Source organism: Petromyzon marinus, chromosome 80 (genome assembly GCF_048934315.1).
Source record: "Petromyzon marinus isolate PM22_M1 ecotype Great Lakes invasive population chromosome 80, UKy_Petmar_22M1.pri1.0, whole genome shotgun sequence".
NCBI lineage: Eukaryota > Metazoa > Chordata > Hyperoartia > Petromyzontiformes > Petromyzontidae > Petromyzon > Petromyzon marinus.
In genome coordinates this window covers 5634186-5659689 of record NC_133746.1, presented here as the reverse complement: position 1 = coordinate 5659689, position 25504 = coordinate 5634186, and the positions used below count along the sequence as shown (strand labels likewise).

The 25504-nt window shown below is 46.6% G+C and overlaps 1 protein-coding gene and 1 long non-coding RNA gene across 3 annotated transcripts in view; one reads left to right on the top strand and one right to left on the bottom strand.

Moving 5' to 3' along the window:
• Positions 1-19172, top strand: part of LOC116958581 (sodium channel regulatory subunit beta-2-like) — a 41126-nt gene extending 21954 nt beyond the window's left edge. The window contains exons 4-6 of one of the 2 annotated variants that reach the window (XM_032981297.2): positions 4194-4407; positions 8866-9004; positions 15842-19172. In XM_032981297.2, the coding sequence (XP_032837188.1) occupies positions 4194-4407; positions 8866-9004; positions 15842-15884 (396 nt within the window). In that variant the 3' untranslated portion in view covers positions 15885-19172. The remainder of the gene's footprint in view (positions 1-4193; positions 4408-8865; positions 9005-15841) is intronic. The other variant, XM_032981298.2, reaches the window with a different exon arrangement.
• Positions 19173-19279: 107 nt separating this feature from the next.
• Positions 19280-23946, bottom strand: LOC142907636 (uncharacterized). Its single transcript, XR_012931157.1, has 3 exons — positions 22031-23946; positions 21339-21656; positions 19280-20393 (listed from the first exon to the last, which is right to left on the bottom strand). It is a non-coding gene; the product is annotated as an uncharacterized LOC142907636 (long non-coding RNA).
• Between the last annotated feature and the right edge of the window lie 1558 nt (positions 23947-25504).

Here is a 25504-nt window from a genome sequence, read left to right as displayed (position 1 = left end):
ATTTCCCATAGACTAACATTGCCCATAGACTTACAGTTCCCATAGATTAACAGTGCTCATCGACTAATAATAAAGTAGTCAGGTGAGAGGGCAGCACTGTGCAACTACAGCTGAGATCCTGGTTTCAATTCAGGTATTAAGCCTCTGCCTGTGATTAATGTGGTTTCTGGATTGCAGTGAGGTGATGGGCTCAACCCAGTTACCAATGCCATTTCATTTGGTTCTTTAATTAGTTTGGCTATATCCAAGCTCTAACAATTCAAAAAATAGAATTACAGCAAACGCTGTATTATTCGGCATCTATGGGGAACGGATGGTGCCGGTTAATCAAATATGCAGGTTATGAAAGCAGTTATACCTATGGTTCACCACAAGGACTGACAGTCCTCGACTTTCGAATACATGACTTACGAATATCCGCACTTACGAAAGCTTCCATTATATATGCTGTATTTTTTTCCCTCGACTTAAAACGCCAACTCGCACTTGCAAACTGAACTGCGGAACTATTTTGTTCAGAGAAGCGAGTGGGGGGGAGCGGTGGCGGAGTGGTCAGCGCGCTGCTATGCGAACCTGGCGACCCGGGTTCAATTCCCGCTCATGGCCAACACCATCAACGACTATCTGAACGGGTCCTGAGCCTCGCTTAGATCAACTCAGCCTCAAATGAGTATCTGGTGCGATGTGTGAACATTGCCACTGGGGAGACAAAGTGCTGCTGGCAACCCACCCCCTCGTTTGTTGTGCTGGCCTTCATAGGTGCTCGGTAACAACACGTGGCCCAACAGTTTGTTAAAGGCCACTGTTAGTCAAAGGCGACCGGGCGGGGCCCGGGGCGGTTACCCCTATACACCGTACCCCAGGGACGTCTCTGATCTATTGCATGCTTTTTTTAAGTCACCATGTTAATGACAGTTTTCTGCGCTCTAGGTGGAGATCAAATTCCGTACTTCACGTTGGTATGCAGGCCAGCCGGAGACCGGGCAAATTATATCCCGGACCTCTCTGATGTAGACTCACCTTTGGTGCTGGAAATCCCCCGCACTATTACTGTACCGTATTTACCACTTAAATCTTTAAAACTCTGGATGGGGTGATGTGCGTGGTTATACTACTACGCTCTTGTTTCAGCAACATCTTGTGTTTGACGATCACCGCACTGATGCCGCCTTTATACTGGTGCTCGGGCGAACGCCGAATTACACGCACTGGACATTTTTTATGTTTTTATAAGCGTAGTTATTAGTCATTACAAATATATACGAGCAGTATTTTATTTTCTTAAGTTGTTTTAGTTGTATGTAGTGTATAATGTAGTGTATATAATATTTAACGCTGAATTCAAGCGTAGCTATTTTTCTTGTCAGGCTCACGGTGGTTTTTTCCGTTTTCACTCGATTGGCCCGAGACCGCCAGATAGTGTTGGAAGTAGCCGGATATAATCGATGATCAACTGGAACCCCCGGGTTCCCATAAGCCCCCGGCTCTCGCATGAACATATTATAACGTAAACAAAAACTTTGCTCTTTATCACCAATGGGTTTGAAGGATGGTGGCAAGTGTTGTCTTGTTAAACTATGTCTTTAAAACTGAAAACTAATTACCTGCAGTACCTCTTTAAATACACTATCCAAAAAATAATTTACACCCCTCAGTCAATCATCTTGTTTCTCAGTGTGGATTTGTGAACACACTTTGTAAACAGTACATAAAATAGTACCCGTTTTCAATGCGCTGTTCATATTGTAACAAGCGTTTATACCAATGTTACTCTACAGAGTAGTGGTTCGCCGCTCCTCTTATCGGCATTGATACGAGCGGTATGTGGGGACTCTGGCTCAACCGCAAAATGACCGATCTGCACAGATGCATACGGACAAGAGAAGTATTATCAAACAGGAGGAATTAACGTTGCAACGTATCTCATCTGTTAAATACCTGCTAGTAATAGGATTGTCATCGATTGATCCTGGCTGCAGACATTGGTAGGTCACAAATAATAATGAAGATAAGAGAGCAGTTTCACTGCATTATGCATATCGTTATGAAAAATAAAGGACTGAAGTCGTGTAGGCAGTTTGAGCAGCTTTGGATAAGACTTATGATCCTGCCCATACCCGAGCATGGAGTGCATTTGCTTGTTCAGCTCTTCTGCGCATTCGTCCTCGCTGATGCGCTTGGACGACGTGACATAACAGAATGATTCGCGTCAGGTGGGTTGTGGCGTTTATGTGCGTGGTGGGACGGATTCGCCAAAAATAAATAAATTAATTAAGATTTTCACTTCCGTTTATTCGAGGCGCCGGGGTCCCGCCATAAGGTTCAACTGTATTTGGGCTGCTGCTATAAACGTCCACGTGAAAGGACGCTACTTTGTTGGCCAGGTCACGTCCGAGAAAAATCTGTGCAGCTCAGTGGGCCTTACCGGGTAAAATAAACAAAATAGTTTGGTTTATAGTTGAGCTTAAGAGGCAGCGACTCTGAGCAAATTAAACAGTGAGCTTTTAGTGAGCGAAAATAAAACATGACCCGACTTGACAGTATTATTTGATCGTTTCATCTTCACCTACAAAGGGTAATTCGATCCAGGGATTGAATGGGGATTTCCAAAACACTAAAGAAACACATCACGTCATGGAAATGCAGGGACAAAAGCACAAATATCCCCCTTGTAGCTTTTAACACGCTATTGAGGCAAATGCCGTTGGCGAGCACCAAATAAAGGTCAGCTTGACACACACGGGGTTGGGTGGTAAAACAATAACACCACGTACAGTAAATTTTGATTTAAAGCTTTCGTGACTGCAGTAATTCATATTCTTAGTTTTTTCGGTAAAGTAACGTTGAAGAGAAACAACAAAATAATAAAATATATATAAAACAATAAAAAAAATTCTCACGACGTTTCGACCATAACTCAAACGGTCATCTTCAGGTGTGTTGGTTCGCATAAATTTAAGATTTTCACTTCCGTTTATTTAAGATAAATTTATGCGAACCAACACACCTGAAGATGACCGTTTGAGTTATGGTCGAAACGTCGTGAGAATTTTTTATTGTTTTATATATATTTTATTATTTTGTTGTTTCTCTTCAACATGACTTTACCGAAAAATACCACGTACAGTAGTTGCCTTTGTATCCCCAGTGCTGATATATATCACACACTGTGCCAGGTACACATTTAAGGCATCAATGAGGAGCCGTACCCTGGCACTGCCAGGAGAAGGTGGTCCGGCAAAGTGTGTGGACTACCGGTAATCTCGATATGTTCCACCTCACTCCCTTCTAACCATGGGTGGGCGTCGAAGAGGAGCCGTGCCCCTGGCTCTGTCAGGAGAATGTGGTACAACAGCAGTTTAATGCGTGTGGACTCCACCTGTGTTCCATCTGTACGATGGGATAGAGTGTTTCCCCCTCGCAGGCACGCGAGGGTTTTCTCTGGCTGCTCAGATTTCCTCCAACACAACACCTGCATATGCAGAGGGCCGGCTAAGCTTGGGGCAATTGTTGGTAGCCCCGGTTCATTGCGTAACTGCTGCTGCCTTCCCGCCCATAGTGTGGTTCCTACTCCTAGCGCTTCTGAGTCTGAGTGCCATGGTGGCGAGATGTTATTTCCCTCGTCTGGTATGCAGGAGTACTTGGGTTAGATCCCGGACCCTGACGATGCCTGTTGTATATTTGGAGACCACGTGTTCTCTCTCTGTCCGATCGTTCCGTGGGCGCGGTCGTGGGATGGTTCCCTATTGGTTAACCATGTTATGTATGCTGATGATCTGGCGATTGCTGCTCGCACAGAGGGGTTGGAGGCGCTGCTGCTAGAAGAGTAGCGTGCTACAAAGAGGTGGGGCCTTACCATCAGCCCGAACTCGGCGACCCAAGGCCGATTCCCACTCATGGCGAACACCAGTGACGATCATCTGAACCAGTCCTGGGCCTGCGCTAGATCGACTCAGCCTCAAATGAGTACTTGGTGCAATGTTTAAAACATCGCCACTCAGGAGACAAAGGCGGCCAGGCGTAGTGCTGGCCACCCACCCTCTCATGTGCCGTGTCAGCCTTCATAGGTGCTGCTCGCTAACAGCATTTGCCCCCAACAGTCTGTTAAGGCTATACAAGAGGAATCTGTATTTGGTTGTCAGTGTGATGACGATTTATCAATTCACCCTTTACTTTTTCTCTGGACGTTGCAGGTCTTCTCGAAGAACAGCAAGGGAGAGGTCACCTTCTTGGAGCGAGCTCACTGGCTCGGCACCACCGACTTGTGCAACGCCTCCATCACTATACGTGACGTGCAGCCCTCCGACTCGGGAATCTACCTGTGCCAAGTGCTGCTGCTGCCCTCCTTCAATGAGGGTCAGACATCACTCATCCTGGAGGTGGTGGCCGCCACTGACGAGGGACGCGGTGAGTGTGGGGCACCACGTAGATGTTATCTCCCTCGCCTGGAATTCAGGAGGTATTGGGTTCTGTACCGGGCCCTGACGATGCCTGTTATATATTTGGAGTCCACGTTTTCTCTTCTCGTGGTGGTGGCATGAATTTTGATCCGGGTCCTCCGGTTTTTTCCATGACATGTTTTGTTGAGGATGAAACGATCAGAAGATACTGTCAAGTCTGGTCATGTTTTATTTTGCTCGCTAAAAGCTCACTGTTTAATTTGCTCAGAGTCGCTGCCTTTTAAGCTCACCTATAAACCAAACTATTTTTGTTTATTTTACCCGGAAAGGCACACTGAGCTGCATAGATTTTTCTCGGACGCGACCTGGCCAACGAAGTAGCGTCCTTTCATGTGGACCCCGGGGTCTCGAATAAACTGAAAGTCCAAATCGTTATTAATAAATGTGTTTTTGGCCACTCCATCCCACCACGCACATAAACGCCATGACCCACCTGGCGAGGATCATTCTGTTGTCATGTCGTCCAAGTGCAGCAGTGAGGACGAATGCGCAGAAAAACTGAACAAGTGAATGCACTCCATGCTCGCATATGGACAGGGTCATAAGTCTTATCCAAAGCTGCTCAAACTGCCTACACGAGTGAAAACAGCCAAGCCCAGGTCGCGCCCTTTAAGCTGTGTGGGAGGAAACAAAAGTGCCTTGACAAAGGAATTTGCATAAAAATGGACATGATGCACGTATGAAGTACATGATGGACCAGCACGGGGGGGGGGGGTGGAGGGAAGTTTACTCAAACGCTGTCCTCTGGACAGTCCGGTCCCTTCACCTGATGAAGGCCACGTGTTTTGGCCGAAACGTCGTGATTTTTTGTTTTCTTTACCTACTGTTGTATATAGGCCACTTTTCCATATTAATATTAACAAGTAATTTTCCGATACATATAGATACATATTTCTATTGTTTAAAAAATATATATAATGAATAAAAACAACACCAACCCAGGCCTCAGCATGGCATGTGGAGGTCATGAAAAGCCATTTGCCATGACCTACTGATGACAGTTCACAAACTCCCAGGGTCAGAGGGAGCAGACAGAGCAGAGCACAGCGAATTGCAGGAGACTGGCGTAAACGCAAAGGAGCCTAGGGTCACCAAGAGTTCGCGTTAGCCTAGACATAGTTAAGTAAAAAAAAAGCTCATCCATTTAACCTGTGGTACTATTAAACTAACGTTAAAGTTCAGGATTCAACGACAGAAGTGGGATAACATGGTCAATCATCACACCCACTCCAATTGGCAACCAGGCCACAAGCTACGTCAGTGAACCATAACCCGTCTATTAATTCAATATGAAATGTTATTTCCATATTTTGATAATTTCTATACAACTTGACCCGAAGCATATGACAATCAGAATTTTTCTAAGTCAAAATGAATTCTCTAACCTCCAGCCATAAGCGAATAATAAGCAGAGTTAAAATAAGATTAAAGAAAAAAAAACACAGAGCACAGCAAAACTGCAAATGTAAGCAAAGAGCCGGGAAAAACCCAACCCAGCTACAGCAACAGCAAGCCGGGGCTTAGGAGTGCCAGTGAATTAAATAAATAATAACTCCCACGGTCATGTTGGATATCGACTTTTTCCAAAATTAATAGCAATAATAATATTTGCAAATATATATTTTTAATGACCCGAAATAATGAATAAAAACACACAAACCCAAAAACACACAAACACAGATGGAAATCATAAAAAGGCCATAAATGTATAGAATAATAATCTCCAAGAGAGGGCAGAGAGGTTATCTGCGAATCACCAGATGGCCAGGGGGCGATTTCACAAACAAACCGGTTGATGGACACAGCCTCCAGGGTCACCAAGAGGGGAGGGGAAGTTAACTCAAAGGTTGAGAGAGAGAGAGGAAGAGCCTCCCGGCCGTCTTTGTCTCTCCCCACAGCACGAGGAAAGAATTTAACACCCTAGTGAGGAAAGCTGTTGTTACGAAGAGGGTCGCCCCCTCCTCCCCCCCCCGGGGTTGTGGCAGATGGCACACAAACACACACACACGAACGCACACACACAGAGACCACGCCCCCCCTCCCCTTTCACTGCACAGAGCGGAGAGTATTTTTTAATATAACGGCTAAGTCAAGTCAGTCAAGGCAGTCGAGACGGATCAACGTGCAAGAAGTCGACAGACACGAGCAGTCGCAGCTAACAGCTGGCTCCAAGGAGCACGAGCCTCGCTGAGTAGCGAGGATCGCTGAGTCGCGATGTATCAACGAAAGTGAGTCCAGGGCAGGGAACAAAGTACCACTCGAAACTTTATTCCTACATCAAGTGCCAGCCATCCAGCAGCGGAAAAAGACCACCAGCACCGCCAAGCAAGCATGTGCAGCAGTCATCCAGCAGTAAAGAAACTGCTGTCAGCGAATCAGCGCTGAGAGCGCTCGAGCATCTCCACAGAGAGAGCGCGTGCAACGTGGCTCAACCAGCAGCGAAAAAGCTTGGCCAGCCACCAACAACCTCAGCATCTCCACAGAGAGAGCGAGTGCAACGTGGCTCAACCAGCAGCGGAAAAGCTTGGCCAGCCGCCAACAACCTCAGCATCTCCACAGAGAAAGGGCGTGCGACTTGAGTCATACAGCAGTGGAGGAAATCTGCTGTCAGCGAACCAGCACGGGCACGTTCGCGCATCTTCAAGGAGAGGCAGCGCACGCAACAGCGCGCCACTTCACGTCACCAGCGCTGAGAGCGCTTGGGCACCTCAACAGAGGGAGCGCGTGCATCTCAACTCACTCAGCAGAAGAAGATTCATCTCAACTCATCACAGCAGAAGAAAAGCGTGACCTGCCGCCCGCGAGCGCAGCGTCAGATACTCCAGCAGTGGAAAGAGCCCGCAGCCACTACGGGCTAACGCTGAGTACAGTCGTTGATGATATTGTATTGATACCGTGTTGAAGTTCCGAGATTGAGAGTTCACATACTATATTATAATTAAGGTTTAATTTGAAAATAAATTGATTAATGCAGAAGTAGTCGTGTGAATCTTTCGTGAAATTTTTGCATAAGATCTGATTCTGCGACGAGATATGAACCTGGGGACCTAAAACATAAACACACTAATCCATACTCAGTAAATGTCAAAGCGAGAATGATATGAACCTGGGGACCTAAAATATAAACACACTAATCCACTCAAAAAACGTTAAAGTGAGAATAATTGCATTACACTGATCGATAATACGAGGGGGGACAACGAAGCCGAGTTGACACTAGCATAACTGCATATGATTGATTGCATTATTCCGATTGATAACCCCACCCCGTCAACGAGGCGGGGCCTGATTTTCATTAAGGCTATCATTGACATAACCACACCTATTCGTATAATTAATACGATTACCTCTCGAATTAGCATATTTATATGCATAATTACCAAATTAACATAATTCCGGATTAATTATGCACATTTAAATTTTCATTGAATTTTCATTATTTTCATCAAATTTTCACACACCACATATACAACACTTTGTGACTTTACCGATTAGAACCAAAGAGTATGGATCCTTGCAGTCACGAAAGCTTCCAATCTAGAATTGCCTACACGACTTAAGTCCTTTATTTGCCATAACGGTATGCATAATACAGTGAAAATGCTCTCTAATCTTCATTATTACTTGTGACCTACCAATGTCTGCAGCCAGAATCAATCGATGACAATCCTATTACTTGCAGATATTTAACAGATGAAATGCGTTGCACCGATAATTCCTCCTGTTTGATAATACTTCTCTCGTCCGTGTTTCATCTGTGCAGATCGTTATTTTTGTGATCAAGCCATAGTCCCCACATACCGCTCGTACCAATGCGGATAAGAGGAGTGGCGACCCACTCCTACAGTATGTAGAGTAACATTGGTATAAACGCTTGTTACAATATGAACAGCGCATTGAAAATGTGTACTATATTATGTACTGTTTAACACGTAGGCTGAATATATTATGTACTGTTTACAAAGTGTGTTCACAAATCCACACTGAGAAACACGATGATTGACAGAGGCAGGTAAATTATTTCTTTCGATAGTGTACTAAATAGAGGTATTGCAGGTAAGTAGTTTTCGGTTTTAAAGGCATAGTTTAACAAGACAACACTTGCCACCATCCTTCAAACCCATTGGTGAAAAAGAGCAAAGTTTTTGTTTACATTATATTATAATGTTTATGTGAGAGCCAGGGGCTTATGGAACCCCATAAGATTCAAATGTCCACATGTTAAGCCACTTCAATGAGCTATCATTTGTGGCCAGGTCGGTTAAAAAAAATCTATCCAGTTCAGTGGGCCTTACCTGGAAAAATAAAAATGGTTTTGTTCATAGATTAGGTTTGCTCTGAATTGCAGTGGAGAATCAGCTGCGTTTGTCCAACGTAACGTTCGCTTTTGTCTGTCTGTTTCCAGAATCGGTGCCTCAGTTACCTTACATCTATATAAGTATAGCTTTGGTGGCATTCCTTTGTTGTCTTCTATGTGGTGCCATCGGATACTATGTCTGTAAAAAGTCGAAATCTGAATTTACACAACAAGAAACCACGCAGAGGTACGAGAAAGTTGCATGTATTACGTGTTCAATGATTATGTAGCTCACACTTATTCGGATATATTTTTCTGTATTCTTTAGTTCTTTTGGTAAATTCACGTAGATATAAAATAATAAAATAAATTATATTTTTTTATGAAAAAATACAAATGTAATAAAAACCAAAAACTCACGACATTTCGATCGCAACACACCCCTCCACCTGCAAATGTTTATAAACGCTATATTTTTCTGCTGACAAATGATATCAATAGACTTTAATTTGTTACACGCAAGGTCGCGTTTTAGCCAATCCCCTTATTAGTTTGCAAGGGGGTCTGTGATGCATGAGCCTAGAAAGACAACAGCATCAAAGTGACCCAAACGGAGGATGAATGCAGCAATGGAATGTATAACACGTTGAGAGTTGTAGGCAAAACTGGTGCTTAAACAATGGAAATTCTGTTTATTAACACAGCCTAACAGTTAACACTTGGTAACTACGATTCCCAGTCAGGACAGCTGGTAGACTGCCTGACTGGCGACGTCGAGATGGTGAAGATGGGGATGACGGTGAGGACTCCAGCAGCACGACAGGATCCCATTCCAATCCACAGCCCCGAGGTCCCCTCCTGGGGCCCCTCTTATACTGTCAGCGTGGCCGGGCTCCGCCCCCGGCCATGGAACCTACTAGCGGGTTCTCGATCTGCTCCTTCCATGACCCCCTAGATCTCTCTCTGGTCCATCATGTGGCCTGCTGTTAGTCAGGGCTGCTGCAAGCTGCAGATCTCCTTCCCTGCCAGCAGCCAGCACTATGCTGCTATGTGACTGATTATATGTCACTACATTACCCCCCCGTAAAAACCAAAAATTAAGCCGTCTCGGCTTAAGAAAACCAACAGGGAGAATTAACAATTTACGGCGAGAACCCACGGTAATAGACGCATACCCCAGGGATTATAAAGAGATGTGGGTTATCGAAATCTAACACTTTTGGAGCGCGTTCTCATCGCTGGGCCCCCAGATGGGACAAGAATGGACTCCCTGGGGACCCCCGGGATGATTAATAAATGGCCTAATGAGCGCGGCCCCCTCCCGAGAAGAAGACGAGGGATAAGAAGAAGATTACGGCAGTTCTGTCGCCCCTAGTCCATCTGTAGAAGGTGCCGTCGGTGGGTCTGTGGGTGTCAGCCACTGGGATCCTGCAGGCGAAACAATGGAATCCTGCTGAGGCGCACCCTCCGAGCCTGCTCGCCCTAGCTCGCCGGACATATCAGACACCCGGCACTCAGGTGGTGGGGATGAAGTGGCATCACAAGGTGGAAAATAGGGTTTCAACCAAACCAACACTTGCGACCGACCTGGATACGCACACACTGCGACCTTCTGACCTCAATCACCTCAACAGGCCTTGCCATGACCGGTGAAATTTAGGTGATGTGCCCAGGGGCACCTTGGGGCAATGTAACCATGCCTTGTCCCCAGGGGTCCATGGGTTTCCGGATTCACGGAGTCCTACAAGCTTCTCATTGACGGCCTGCCGTTTGGCAGAATTTCCCCGAGATACCCTCCGCACTTACATCAGCCGCCTGATCATAAGCTTCATGGGCATGGGCACAGCGACCTTTTTGCCCAGGTCCATGCCTAACTGAGCCTCCATGGGGGGTCACATCCCATCCCATACATGAGGATAAAGGAGGAGAACCCTATTGAGGCATGAGGGGCCATTCTATTCGTGGCGAGAACATCCGGAACGTGCAAATCCCAATTAGACTGTCTCATATTCTTGGGTCATTCGGTAAAGTCACGTAGATAGGTTCAAAGAAAATAACCAAAAATAACAAAAAACTAAGATGTTTCGATCGCAACACAAGTGGTCGTCTACAGTTTTCTACGATCTAAATGTCATAGTTTTTTGTAATTTTTTGTTATTTTATTTGAACCTATCTATGTGACTTTACCGAAATACCCAAGAATATGAATTCCTGCAGTCACGAAAGATTTAAGTCAAGATTTAGACTGTCTCATTAACCTGTTAGCACAGCATGGACGTAAGAGTCTTGTGCAAGAGCTCTACCATCCCCTCAGTCTCGGGGTAGTAGAGCAATGTCCGGATCTTTTTAGTGCCCAGGGAGTCGCACACCTCCTTTAACAATTTTAATGAAAAATTTCAACCCTGGTCTGTAAGGAGGTGTTCCAGGGTCCCTTTCTCGAAAACGTACCCATGTGCCTGTGATGGACGCGGCCGACTGATCTGGCAGAGGCCATGCCCCCGGCCACCAGGACAGATATTCCACCCCGACGAGAAGGAATTTGTTTCCCCTTTGAGTGGCGGGAAACAGGCCAAGAATGTCGAGGGCAATGAGCTCATTAATATGAGACACCATGATGGATTACAACGGTGGCCGGGCATGCCTCCGACATTCTGGGTCAAAAGAAGTCACGCTTCAAGGTAAACAACGTTTTCTGAACCCCAAGGTGCATTAACTTTATGTGGACAACCCGTGTAACTCTACCCCGCAGAGCAGTTGGCACGATGATGCAGTAACGCTGCAATTTCTCATCCTACCCCATTAACAGCCCATCACGAAGGGCTATGAGAGACATTCCTGCTGGTACCTTTTTACTACCTCTCGTTCCAACGCGACACCGTAATTTTATAAGAACGCATCCTCTTCCTATAGGCAGCCCCATTCAGCGTGCGTGAGACCAATTGTGTTGTCACAGGGAGCGGTTGCCGCGGGTGGTGGAACATCAACCGACGCTAGAACAGTGCACGGCGATCCTGTAGCTGCAGGTTTACATTGGCCAACACCCATCAAACATGCACAGCGGTCCCTCGGCGGTAACCGCGACAACGCATCCGCGTTGCAGTGGCGTGCACCCGTCCTGTAGGTGACCATGATAGAGTAGTTCGGCAAAGTTTCTAACCAGCGGGGAAGTTGGCCGGATGGCTGGTCAACCCGCAAAGCATATTGAAGGGCCACATGATCCGTCCGCATGATAAATTGCCTTTCGTAAAGGTACGGCCTGTACTGCTGTACAAAATGTACAATGGCCAACAATTCACAGTGCGTCACAATAACGCTGCTCTGCGGGGGACAGCGCACGGTGCTGATTCCGGTGTCGCTGGCATTTGTATCCAACACAAAGAGCAGAGAGAAATCAGGGTATCCAAGGGGAGGTACGTTGGCGAGGCCGTCACGCAGCGCAACAAACGCGGCCTTCTCCTCCCATTGAAATCTCTGGCCCGTGGAGCGGTTTAGCGATCGTTGAAAACTTGGGTCGGAACCGGCGGTAGCATGACGCGAACCCGACAAATATGTGGACCTCGCCCACCGATGTGGGGGTCGGCCATGTGCACATGCACACAGTTTTGTCAGGATCAATAGCTATCCTGGACTCGCTGACAATGTGGCCCAAATAGCGAACCGATGTCTGTAAAAAATTACACTTTTGCGACTTGAATTTAAGGTTGGCCGCCCGCACCCTGACAAACACCAACTGCAACTGCTGCAAGTATTCCTGGAACGTGCGTCCGAACACAATTACGTCTTCCAAGTAAATGAGGCATGAGTCCCATTAGAGGCTTACTAAGACCAGCTTCATAAGTCGCTGAAATGTGGCCGGAGCAGAGTGAAGACCCATCGGAAGACAGTTAAATTGGAACAATCCCTGGGGTGTTCGGAATGCGGTTTTAGGTTTGGAACCTTCATCAAAAGGCAACTGCCAAACCCCTGACAGCAAGTTGAGGGTGGAGAAAAACCGCGCACCCGACAGGGCGTTCAAAGAGTCATCCATCCGTGGGAATGGGTATGCGTCCACCACGGAGACTTAATTAAACTTACGAAAATCCACAAAAAAATGCCAACTCCCATCCCGCTTTTAAACCAGGACAATGGAAGCCTCCCACGGACTGATGGAAGGGGTGATAATGTCGGCGGCCAACATTTCGTCGACCGCCTGGCGAACATGGTCCTTTTCCTTGGGACTTAACCTATATGAATTTTGATGTATAGGAGCGGTGTTAGACGTATCAATAAATATGGTGCTGCAATAGTGATGTGCAGCCAATATCATATTTCCCCTGACTAAAAATATCAGCAAATTCCTGGAGCAATGCACGCAACTCGCCCCGCTGCTCCCCAAGCCTCATCTGACTTGCCTCCCTGCTCCACCATGGCAACGACCTCTGCGGCTATATTGCTGGCCTCCTCACAACACGCAGCCGTCACGTGGGCCAAGACCATAACTGCCTGGACCACCGCGGTGCCCAGCCCGACGTTCAACACTTGCAGAAAGGGATCCTGGTCCCCCCTTACTATTTTTGGGTCCCCACCAACGTGCAACGCGAGACCCCGAATCACTCTGTTCAAAGGGGTTAAGGACCCCACCAATGGTGTCTGCGTGATCAAGCTGTTTCTGCAGCCGCAAGGGCACCAACATCTGAGCGCCTGGAGGAACCATGATGGTCTCCTTCACTAGAGCCTGAACCGTGACGTTGGGCCTCTTCAATCAAGTCGGGGGACTTAAAAAAATGCCAACCGCCCCCCCGAAAGCAGTTCATTACATCCTTTATCCACAAAGATCTAAAGGGGCATCCTTCCCGGGGCCCCTCTTATACTGTCAGCATGGCCTGGCTCCGGCTCCGGCCACGCCCCCTTCTGGAACCTACAAGCAGGTTCTCGATGTGCCCCTCCCATAACCTTTCCCCTAGATTCCTCTCTGGTCTATCACGTGGCCTGCTGTCAGTCAGGGCTGCTGTAAGCTGCAGATCCCCTTCCCTGTCAGCAGCCAGCGCTATGCTGCTACTTGACCGATTTTATGTCACTACACAATTAACCAAAAAATTCGAATTGCATAGGGTACATACATTTCTGCCGATATTTTGCCACGAAATGTAATCTTGGTGCAAGGCATCAAAACAATAGTTTACCATGGAAGTACAGTTTACCATGGCAGTCCAGTTTACCATTATAGTCCAGTTTACCAAAATGCCTCTTGTTATTTTTGTTTCCAACTCCCTGGCCTCGGGCGTTTTTGCAATGAGGGTTTGCCACACCAATGAAGTGCAAAGTTGGGAAGGGCCATCGGCACCATCACCAGAGGAAGTTGTTTTGTCATATAAAGAGGTGATATATAGAGGTTAATACTTCAATGTCTGAAATATGTAGGATTATAAATTCATGTTTCGTGGTGGGGTGTGATTGGTCAATTGGTGGATCGAAAAGCATACCACTGGACTGGCAGATCTATGCCAGAGTTACGCAGCTTGATCAGGAAGGCCTTTTACCTTCAAGAGCCTTCCTTCAGGCTCTTACAGAAACGTTTGGGATCACCTTGTGAATCCAAGGATGTCCTGAAAATACTGGTGTTTTGTCGGCCTTAATACACTGCAACAAATTAGTTTGTTTCAGCAAGCTTTCAAGCTGCATTTCTGAACCCACGGAGATGCGTTCAAGATAAGCCACAGAAATGTGATTGTTTGTCATGCAAGCCAACCTATGGATCATACCATAAGCCACCGTAGTCTGCGCTCCTGTACTAGAGGAATGGCAAAACTGCGCAAAATATCTGACCTGAGGCTCCTTTTGTGGTGGCTATCAGACTTCAACATTGGCAGTCAGCTCATGAACATATTGCTACGAATGCAAGAATAAAATAAAAGAAATCACTTTTTTGACGTAAAAAACGTGCTTCCCAATGCCCAGCGTTTCGAAATGCACATTTTGTTAATCGAAATTATTGTTATTATTATTCACAGTAAGAAGTTTTGTTGGGATAGATTGTGTAAGTGTACATGTGTTGTTAAACCCGCCGCCACCACCCGACAGCCAATCAGTAAGGTTTGTCACGTAAACAAAACGTGTGTTGGAGAGTAAACCCACAACTAAATTTACAATTCCAGTACCCGTGTTACGTTTCGCTGATAATTACAACTCAGTCTCATTAGGCAACAGCCAGAGTTGTGGAGAAATCCTTCTCCTGTTTCGGTCTTACACGATATAACCCAAAAAAAGCATCTATTATGGATAATATTGGTTTGTGAAAGCCTCCTACCTGTTAAACTGACAATCATTATTATTATGACTCCCGTCTCCCAGCTATAAGTACGTGTTATACACCCACCATTCCCATCGAAATAATTAACACATTCCTGCGGAGGGAGCTGGTAGGAACGTTGGGTTGCTCGGTCAATGGCCAGGGTCAATGGCGGCGTAGTATATTCCGCAAATATGCCCGACTATGAGGGCGGGCACAAGCTGGCGTGAGTAGGTTAAACGTTGAGTTTTAAAAGGGCACCACGGGGTGACCAGCCCTCCCCACCCAGCCCCACCCCTCCCACCCCCCACCCCTCCCACCCTCCCCACCCCCCACCCAGCCCCTCCCCACCCTCCCCACCCAGCCCCTCCCCACCCTCCCCACCCTCCACAGCCCCTCCCCACCCTCCCCTCCCCACCCAGCCCCTCCCCACCCTCCCCTCTCCACCCAGCCCTACCCCTCCCATTTTATCCGGGTGTCCGGATACACGTGGACAGACATCCACAGACATACACAATTAATCCCCTGCCTCCAGTGAATTAATCCCGGTTGCGCTTCCAGTCCACTACGTTTCCTACCAGTAATGCCCAATAGGAGCGCATTTGTTATATATCCGGGTGTCCGGATACACGTGGACAGATATCCACAGACATACACAATGAATCCCCTGCCTCCTGTGAATTAATCCCGGTTGGGCTTCCAGTCCACTACGTTTCCTACTAGTAATATATCATAGATGGAATCCACCAAACCCATCTATTGTTATTATTCTGTAAAACTGAAGCTAATTGTTTTGTCTCTCTTGTTCCTTCATAGATCGCCTGAGCAAGAAGTTCCCCTCAATGACATTCAAACATAGAAATCATCTATTTAATTTTTATTTTTCCAGGTATTTATGTTGAACGTATTTTACACTGTGCGAAGCCAACTATGCTAATCGGAGGTGTGGGAAAGGCAAGGCCCCACTGCTCTATGCAGCTCTTTTTTCAGAAGTGATCTTGCCGCAAATGATTGCTCAACGAAGTGGCTTATTGTCACGTGGAAATGTATAGCAGCATCCAAATACTCTAAACGCATGACGTTGATTTTAAATGTGGAGAAAAAAAACGGAGGACCTGGAGAAAAATCCACGCTATCAGGAAGAATGAGAGAGAGACACCGCAAAATCCAAATATACAACAGGTATCGTCCAGGTTGGGATCAAAGCCACGACTTCCTGCATACCAGACAAGGTAGTTAACATCTCTTAGCCACCGTGTTCTCAAGCGAGACAAGACATTTCTCTCTCTGGGTCACAGCTGTGTTATCCAATAGGCCACAGTAGGCACTGTCCCTAGGGCAGACGAAAACAAAAATGTTACAATTTTTTGTTGTTTATACGATAAACAATGTAACCAAGATATCTTCTTGAATAAATATATTTATATAGCAAGGATAAGCACAGTGTAGCAAAAAAAAGGCAGAGTCATGTCAATCGTTTTTTCATAAGTTGCAAGAAATTAACATTGTAGGTGGACTTTTCGAGATGTTTTCATTGAAAAATTATCAATAACATCTTCAAATGGTGATTTTCGCACAACCAAGCGAGTGAGCAGCAGTGCCAACTGCAGAAAGTTATCACTGACGGCCTACTAACAGAAGTGCCTATGGCCTACAAGAACCTTCAGCCTTGCCTTCAGTTGGTTATTAATGGTCACCTCCAAGCTGCATCCTAAACAAATGTCGAGCAACAAACATGCAAAGAAGCTGTCCTCGCTGAGGCTCTGTGTACAAGCTGTCCTCACTATTGCCGTACAAAAGCTGCAGGAAGGGCCTTTGCTATTGATGCCCCCAGGGTCTGGAATGCTATTGCCCATAAACTGCAACTCGAATCGCTACCAATGAGATATTCTCTCAAAACTGCTCTAGAGGAGTTGTACACCCCTAGCTGCCACTGCTATTCATTGGCGTAAAATAAAATAAAATGTTTCGCTCCAGATGACGCTGCAAAGTATTATCTGTATTTTGATTTAGCGTGCTGATCTTAATGGTGCATTGAAAAATTTGAAACTCCGACTGATGCTTCTGTTGTTGTGGAGTAACTCATGCAGCCAGCTATGGCTCTAGGATTTTGGTGTTACATGTTATTTATGTAATGTATTGCAATTATGGCTTTATTTTTTGTTGATTTCGAAAACGTTTTTTGGTTTGGACATGTTAGTTTTGTTGTAGTATGGAGTTAGACTGATGGCCTTAACCTAAGTTTTCTTGTGGTTGTTGTTGTTTGACTTGCATCCCACTGGGATTTTTTGCACACAGCGTTGGTGTACAGTGCTTTTTTAAGGAATATTTTGCTGTTTTTTTCATGGATTTTCTGTTTGCACAGTCACATAGTCAATTTAAGCTGTTTTCTTGTTCGTGTTTTTTTTGTTGTGGTTGCACCACAACAAACATTCGCAGTGCACCTTAACTTATGAGCATGTGCGTTGTGGTGTCCCGTGTGTTCCGCACGTGTGAGCACTCTCGCCGCTGCGCAGCTCGTGGTTGGCGTGTACGAGAAGGGCACCGCGGTGTATTTGCGAAGTGGTTCGTGCAGCTATTTAAATCATGCCACGAGGAGCAGTAGCGAGGGGGGGAGAAGAGTAGAGCGGGGGGGCACAGAAGAACAGGGAGTCGAGGGGCAGCAGCCCTAACATCCTCAGAGTCTGTGTACAAGCTGTCCTCACCGAGGCTCTTTCAGCGAGGCTACCGGTGCCCTCGAATATCATTTATTATAACCGATCCAATTCTCGTATCGTAGGCCTGCCTCCATTAGACAGCCAAATAACTGAGGTTATTTATTGCATAGGCCACGAATTTTTGCGCAATTCCCTATTCCCCAAATGGATTTTTACGAAAGGGAATGTAATAAATGTCCACTGTAACGCAGTGATGGACGCGAGTCTGCAATCACTCTGACAAGGCGACTTGGAAGCAGAGCCGTCCGCATTGTAAGCTGTGTTTGTACAGCTTCATGTGGGTTTTTACTTATTTTTTATGTTTACGAGCGTAAATGTGTCTCGGCGTCCTTGTCGACGTTGAGCTGACATTCGGAAACTCACGTTAGGTGGTGATTCTATGAATTCTGATAACTCTGCTCCATCCATCGGTGTGCAGTAGTTGGATGCAAAAGTAGTTCAACGTACATACACACGTGCTTTACCTTGATCTATTTTAAGTATTTCTTTTTTTTGTGATTTGCTTTCCTTTTCGATGCTTTGCTCTCGTATCTTTTATTCTATTTGTATTGTTTGTTTTAACTTTCTGACCCCGTGCCCCAACTGCATATGAAAACGATCCTCAGTAGCTCATCTGGCATCTACAGAATAAATACATATTCTGATATCAGGCAGAGAATATGCGAGCCATACGACTGCAGATAGAGTTGTGTGTCGTTGAGTGCAAGCTGTTGCTAGATGTTAACTCTCTCGCCTGGTATACAATAGGTTGTGGGTTAGATCCCGACCCTGACGCCTGCTGTATACTTGGAGTTTGCAGTGTCTCTCTCACCCCGTGCTCACATGGATTTTTATCCGGGTCCTCCAAATTTTTCCCCCTCCACATTTACAATCAACAATCACGCGTTTTAGAGTATTTGGCTTCTTTACATTTGAACGTGATGATCGACCACTTTAATCGAGCTGTCACTTGTGGCCAAGAGCTAGAAAGCTCAGTGGGCTTTACCTATTCTTTTGGTCTTTCGGTAAAGTCAAATCAATTAAAAATAAAATAAGCAAAAAACTCCGACGTTTCGATTGCAACACAAGCGGTCGTCATTAGGCGGAGAGAAAAATAAAACCAGTTTAGTTTGATACCGTGACATCTGGTGGTGAAGCACACTGAACTGAATCAACTTCCTTGTGGGGCATCGCGTGACACCTGTAGTCTCATTGACTGGCTTCGGACAAATGTCACACCGCCTGTGGCCGACGCGCAGTGAAGGCTTCAGTCTGTGAGGTCACGGCACCCAGAAGTCCGGATGTGCTCTGGAGGCGATCACCCGAGGAGTTAAGCTCGTCCATGTCAAACCGAATCACACGGTAAGACGGCTTTACTGCGGGTGCAGGGCCATATCAAATAGGTCACAGTAGGCACTACGAAAAATAAAGGGTCTACGAATGAAAATGTTGACCATGTTGTTTTGTTGTTTGTATGATAACAATTTTAGCCAAGATATCTTCTTGAATACATATATACAGCAAGGATAGGAATAGTGCATATACAAAGAGGCAGTCATGTCAGTCGTTTTTTTTAATAAGGTGAGATAAATTAACACTGGAGATGAACTTTTCGAGATTAATTGCTAAATTTGCAAATAACATCTTGTAATGGTGTTTTCGCACAATCTCATTCTCAATAGAGAGCAGTGCAAAAGGAAGATAAGCTTTGTTGTCCGATGTTTGGTTGGAGAGAGATTTTTTAAATCAGCTTTAGCTTCGAAAAGGAAGGCTCCCTTTCACAATTTGAAGTATCGCGTGCAACAAGCGCAGTGACAGCGGAGGTAGTAACATGGGCAGCAGTACCGGCTGTAGAAAGTTGTCACTGAAGGCCTACGAAACAGAAGTACCGAGGGACTACAGGAACCTCAATCCGGCCCTGTGTAGGCGGCTGCCATGCAGGTGTCGTGGTTAAACTTCAGGAGTGATGTTTCTGTTCAGTGACCTCGCTGGCACACTGACTGCAGACTCGGGATATTTTTTTCACGAACCAAGAATAGCCACAAGATTTATAGTAGCTTCGACATAGACTTGTCAAGTGGGAAATTGGCCCTGTAGTTTTCACGTCAGAAGTGTCTGCTCCAGCCTTCTTCAACTGCGGCGTGACAATGGCGTGACATTGGCTAGGTGAGGGATCGCCCTCCAGCAACTACAGACGGCAGAGGAATATCGCTCACAACGAGCAGAGCGCCGGGCAGATAAAATGCACAGAGTTGGTACAGTGAGGAGCACAGTTGGTGCATCTGCCAGCCAACTCAGTCAAATCGATGGCACCAGGATCTGTTCTGTGACCTCCTGCGCCTAGCCTGGCGCAGTGGCCAGGACAGTTGGTGCATCTGCCAGTCGTTTCAGTCAGTCAAACCCTGCTGGGTCTGTCGCGTGACCCCCTGCCATCGGGACTTCAACACTTCACGTGATGGCCTCAAAGTGCACCTAGCCTAGCACAAGCGCACGTGGTGACGTCACCGCCACTTAGTGATGCACGCCGATTGTTTATTCCTTCAGTCTGGAAGTTCGTTCTCCCCACCGAATGCCACGATAGTCGCATACACCGTTGTCACGTCCTCTACGGGAGCTCCTTGAGCCTCCGCACCAGGAGGGAGAAGCTCCGTTTGAAGGCTTGCATACACGATCTGTCGACATACACGCACACAAATACACACATGGAAACCAATACCAACACGAATAAGTGATGAGGTCACCACGGCACCTATGCCAGGCCAGGTGCACTCCGAGGCCCCTTGCAGTAAATTAAGGCTCTACTGACAGGTCACGAAAAAGGCTCAGCTGCCATGGGCTGAATGCTATGCCAGGCTAGGTGCAGGAGGAGGTGACGGAATAGACCCAGGTACTATTGGTTGACTGCCGTGCTAGGCTAGGTGCAGGAGGAGGTCACGGGACAGACCCAAGTGCCATAGGTTGGCCGACTGAGATCACTGGCCGATGCATCACCTGTGCCCCCGACTGTGCCAATTTGCTCCACGGGGAGAGAGACACGCAGACTTCAAATATACAGCAGGCATCATCAGGGTCGGAATTGAACCCACGGTCTCCTGTATACCAGGCGTGGTAGTTATAATTTCACCATGGGCAGAGACACCACAAACTCCAAATACAGTATACAGCAGGCGTCAGGGTCGGGATCAAACACACGACCTCCTGTATTCCATGCGAGGTAGTTAACATCTCCTAGCCACCGTGGCTGGTAGCACCTACGGCACACCGAGAGGTTAGGTTGTGGCCAACGCGCTTGGATGGTGGAGTTTTCCCACCATGCCGTGGCGGCGTGCAACAAAGGGCAGCAACTCAAACCACGCGGCTCCACTGTGATGCAAAGATGCTGCCGTGGTTTCATTGACGAGCAGCACAACCCAAGGTGACCTGCACTCTGGAAATTTGATTGAATTCTTCCATACCCCCCTTCCCCAGAGGAAGTCGATCAGCCTGTGGTGGTAGGGCAAAGTTTGGGTACTCCCACCTCTTCCATGGGCGCCACGGTGGTCACAAACACCACCGCCCGGCTAAATATCTACAAACATGGAGATTGAGATCGATTTAAGGATAAGGATTTCACGAACCTCACTCATCTCCAGCTCCACGGGGCACGTTTCTCCAGCAGCAGGGTGCAGCGTCTCGTCCGAGCCTTCCTTCCCCTGTGCCGTAGGGTGACCCTCTCTGCTACTCCTACCACCACCTTCACCGCTGCGGCTACAAATGCTTGCGAGTCTCCTCCAACAGCACCAATTACTGCTGTGGCAGCAGTGGCGACGGCACGAGTACAGAAGCACCAGCAGCAACAGAAGGAAGACCAGAGTCCACACCATTACGGCAAGGGTAAAATACGGTGGCATTTATAGGTAGAGTTGGCATGGCCCGGGTGGCTGCAGCGGCGGTGCCTGTGTGAGAAGAAAACACTGCTGGTAAACGGTTTTCTCCAACCGAGGTTAAAAGTGACCATGCACCACGCATGTGCCTTTGTGTGTGAACATGGGACCAGGATAACCCTGCCGCGTGTTATCCTCCATGAGCAAAGGCTCGGCGTGAGGTTGTGTTGCGATTTGGGGGGGGGGGGGGCTTACTGAACTGAAGACAAAAACAAGCCACAGTAATAATTAACGCAATGTCCGAAATGTTCGGACGCAATCCATGCAAGAGCCAAAAGTAATGATTTCACAACATTCAATTGCGTTTTCGTCCTGATAGCTGCATGTCAGTTTATGTAATACTTATTTATTACTGTCGAGTATAAACGCATGTTAGTAAGCTTTACATATGGTAGTGGTTGACTTCACTCGGACAACTTTTGTCTCTCTTCCAACACCACTTCATTTACAGTTCTCCACATGTCCTCAATGCTCCACAGTTGCCTTGTTGCCACAGCTCGCTCGCCGTGCTTCACTCGACTCGCCGCCTTTGTCTCTCCAATCTCCACTTCTCCGTCAGCTCCGATGTCTTCGTGCTTCTCCCACTGCTAGCTGCGTCGCCTCTGCTCCCCGCTCTCACTGTGCTCTCTCCACTGCTAGCTGCGTCGCCTCTGCTCCCCGCTCTCACTGTGCTCTCTCCACTGCTAGCTGCGTCGCCTCTGCTCCCCGCTCTCACTGTGCTCTCTCCACTGCTAGCTGCGTCGCCTCTGCTTCCCGCTCTCACTGTGCTCTCTCCACTGCTAACTGCTTCAGCTATGCTCTCCGCTATCACTGGGCTCTCTCCACTGCTAAGTCTCTGCTCTCCACTATCACTGTGCTCTCTCCACTGCTAACCGTTTCGTCTCTGCTCTCCGCTATCACTGTGCTCTCTCCACAGCTAACTGCTTCGTCTCTGCTCTCCGCTATCACTGTGCTCTCTCCACTGCTAACTGCTTCGTCTCTGCTCTCCGCTATCACTGTGCTCTCTCTACTGCTAACTGCTTCATCTCTGCTCTCCGCTATCGCTGTGCTCTCTCCACTGCTAACTGCTTTGTCTCTGCTCTCCACTATCACTGGGCTCTCTCCACTGCTAAGTCTCTGCTCTTCGCTATCACTGTGCTCTCTCCACTGCTGGCTACTTCTCTCTTCAGCTGCTCCACGTCCTACCTCATCCAGACCCCAACTCCGGTTTCTCACGTCTCCCCAATTTATCCCCGCTCTCATTACACTCCAATTAATTAACCCGCGTCCCAACAACGCTCCGCGTGCCCGTACACCTGTTACCTCGCCAGACTTCCAGACGCCACTTCAGCCCTGACAACAACACCAGCCAATCACAGCCGTCCTTGGCTCCCCAGCTTAATTGGCCCAATCGTTACCTCATCGTCCCAACCATCGCACCTGTTTGTCCCAATATGACCCATATTGCCCTACCCCTGCGTAATCTCTCCAATTACCCCCATGCGCCCATTTATTCCACTACACATCTGTGGGGACCTTTTTTGCCAGTATCCAAAATTATGAAAAATAAGAATAGATTTTACCCTTTCTGGCAATAAAACATGAGTTGTGTTAAGATTTTCAAACACCAAATAGATATATTTTGCAAGGCATCTAGTCTACATAAACCACATGCACTTGTGGGTCCCATAGATGTAACTGTATAATTTGCATTGTCTTGTACTGGCATTCTCTAGTCTAACACTGGTGGTGAGACAAGGCCATATAGAAGGCTGTCTCTGGTGTAGGCCGATCACTTTCAAAGGCAATGCATACATTGTTTCTTTGCATGTTTTGCCACAAATACGTGTGTTTAATGCAGACTTGATGCCTTCGTGGTGTTTGAAAACCTTAAAATAACTCCCGTTTCAATGCCAGACAGGGTAAAAACCCATTCTTATTTTTCATAAATCTTTACATTACCTATATGTGCACATGATTTTTCTTCACATGTTTTTCTCTCGTTGAGAACAATCCGGGATACAAGGCATTCATTGTCGTGATTTGATTTAACAATCAATTATCCGTACATTGTGGTGAATGGAGTGGCTTCTGGTGGCTACGGGGAGGGCAATGTGAGCTGAACACATAAGAGCAACATGCAATTATAGAATCATCAAAGCCTTACACATGCCATAGGATGCATGTTTTGTGACTTCAAGATACATTAATGGATGCACCGTTATAAATGTGCAGATGCATCCATACATTTTGTAGTTTAATGCCACTGAATGATTCATTGATGTGAAGGCATACGTATGTGTTTGTACAATTTAGGCGTTTCTTTACATCTCAAGCTTTGTGGAATTACCTATAGAACACACCATCAAGTTGCTAGCCATCTGCAGAGCGACAGCCACTCTTTGTATCCTAGTGATGCCACTCGTGATTGCTGGGACTGAAATCTTTGATGAAGACATTCCTATTGCGAAGGTTGCCAGAGGAAACACCCTCACGTGGCATAAGCAAAATGGCTGGCAGGAATGTGATATATTGAATTTGGCAATATATGACCCGTGGAATCACATACATTGCATGTTTAGCAATTTGTCTTAATAGATGCACATTAGAATGTGTTTATTCATACCAGGGCCGGATGAAGGTTCTTCTAGGCGACCCTAGGCACTTGTTTCATAGGTCTTCAGTGATAACTTCCTACAGCTGGTTCTGCTGCCCATCTTACTACCGCCACTGTCACTCCGCTTTTTTAACGCGGAACTTCGTCCAGCCGCTGGATGGATGTGGTTACGGTGCCCTCATTCGACTGTGTGCTGCAGATAAGCATAATTAATTTGAAATGATTGAAAAAAAAAAGGTAAGCCTAAAAATATTATAAGCTAAAATGTCAACTATTTTTTTTACTACGATGATCATATCGGATGACACAGCATTAAAAGGATGCCGTTCATATTCATCGAAAACAAATTCAATGTTCTGACAGGACGACCGCATGGCGATCGCCATGTTGCTTTACTTTCGTTTAAGCTTGACTGTTATTTCAGGGTAATATGCCTCACTTACAAGGAGTCAACGACTTGTTACCACTGCAAAGAAATTGCAACGAGCAGCCATGAAAATATATGCATTCAAAAATATATCTTGGTTCCATTTTTTAAACATAAAATGTAGTGTAATAACGCTGGCTGCTCATGGGAAAGTGGTAATGGCAGCAGGGTGCAGTACACGTCAGCAGAGCAAATATATACGGAGGTGAGGAGATCTAAGGAAAAGCCCAGGAAGGGGTCCATCTAGAAGCCCGGGAACCTACTAGTCGATTCCAGAAAGAGGGCGTGGTGAGGGCGGATTGAGGCGACGCTGGCAGAATAAAAGTGGGCCCAGGGCGAGAACTCGGGGCTGTTGCTGGAAGTGGATCCCCTGGTGGTGTTGCTGTTCATCACCATTGTTGCTGCCGTCTTGACCACCTTAATGGTCCAAACATTGGACCATTAAAATGGTCCAATGTTTGTCGTAGGCCCTTTAGTTTTCGTAGGCCCTAGGCACAGTGTTTACTGCGACCTATTGGATAACATGGCCCTGATACATACTCGTAAGTGGTATCACATTCCCCAAATACGATCTGAAAGAATATAATTCTAGTGTCATATTTAAATTTAAGCATTCAAAACCTCAGATGCAAAGTTATGTTCACCTAGATAAAAAATAAAACATTTCATCCATTTCATCACTACATTGTTATTGAAATAGCTTATTGTTGCCCAATTTGTTTACTCTGTGAAATTGGCATAAATAAACTGATTCGCCTACACTACTGGCAAAAAAGTATCCCATGATCTAGCCACTCGACCCGAGCTACTGTTTGCCTTTTGGTGTTCTCTCGTCTA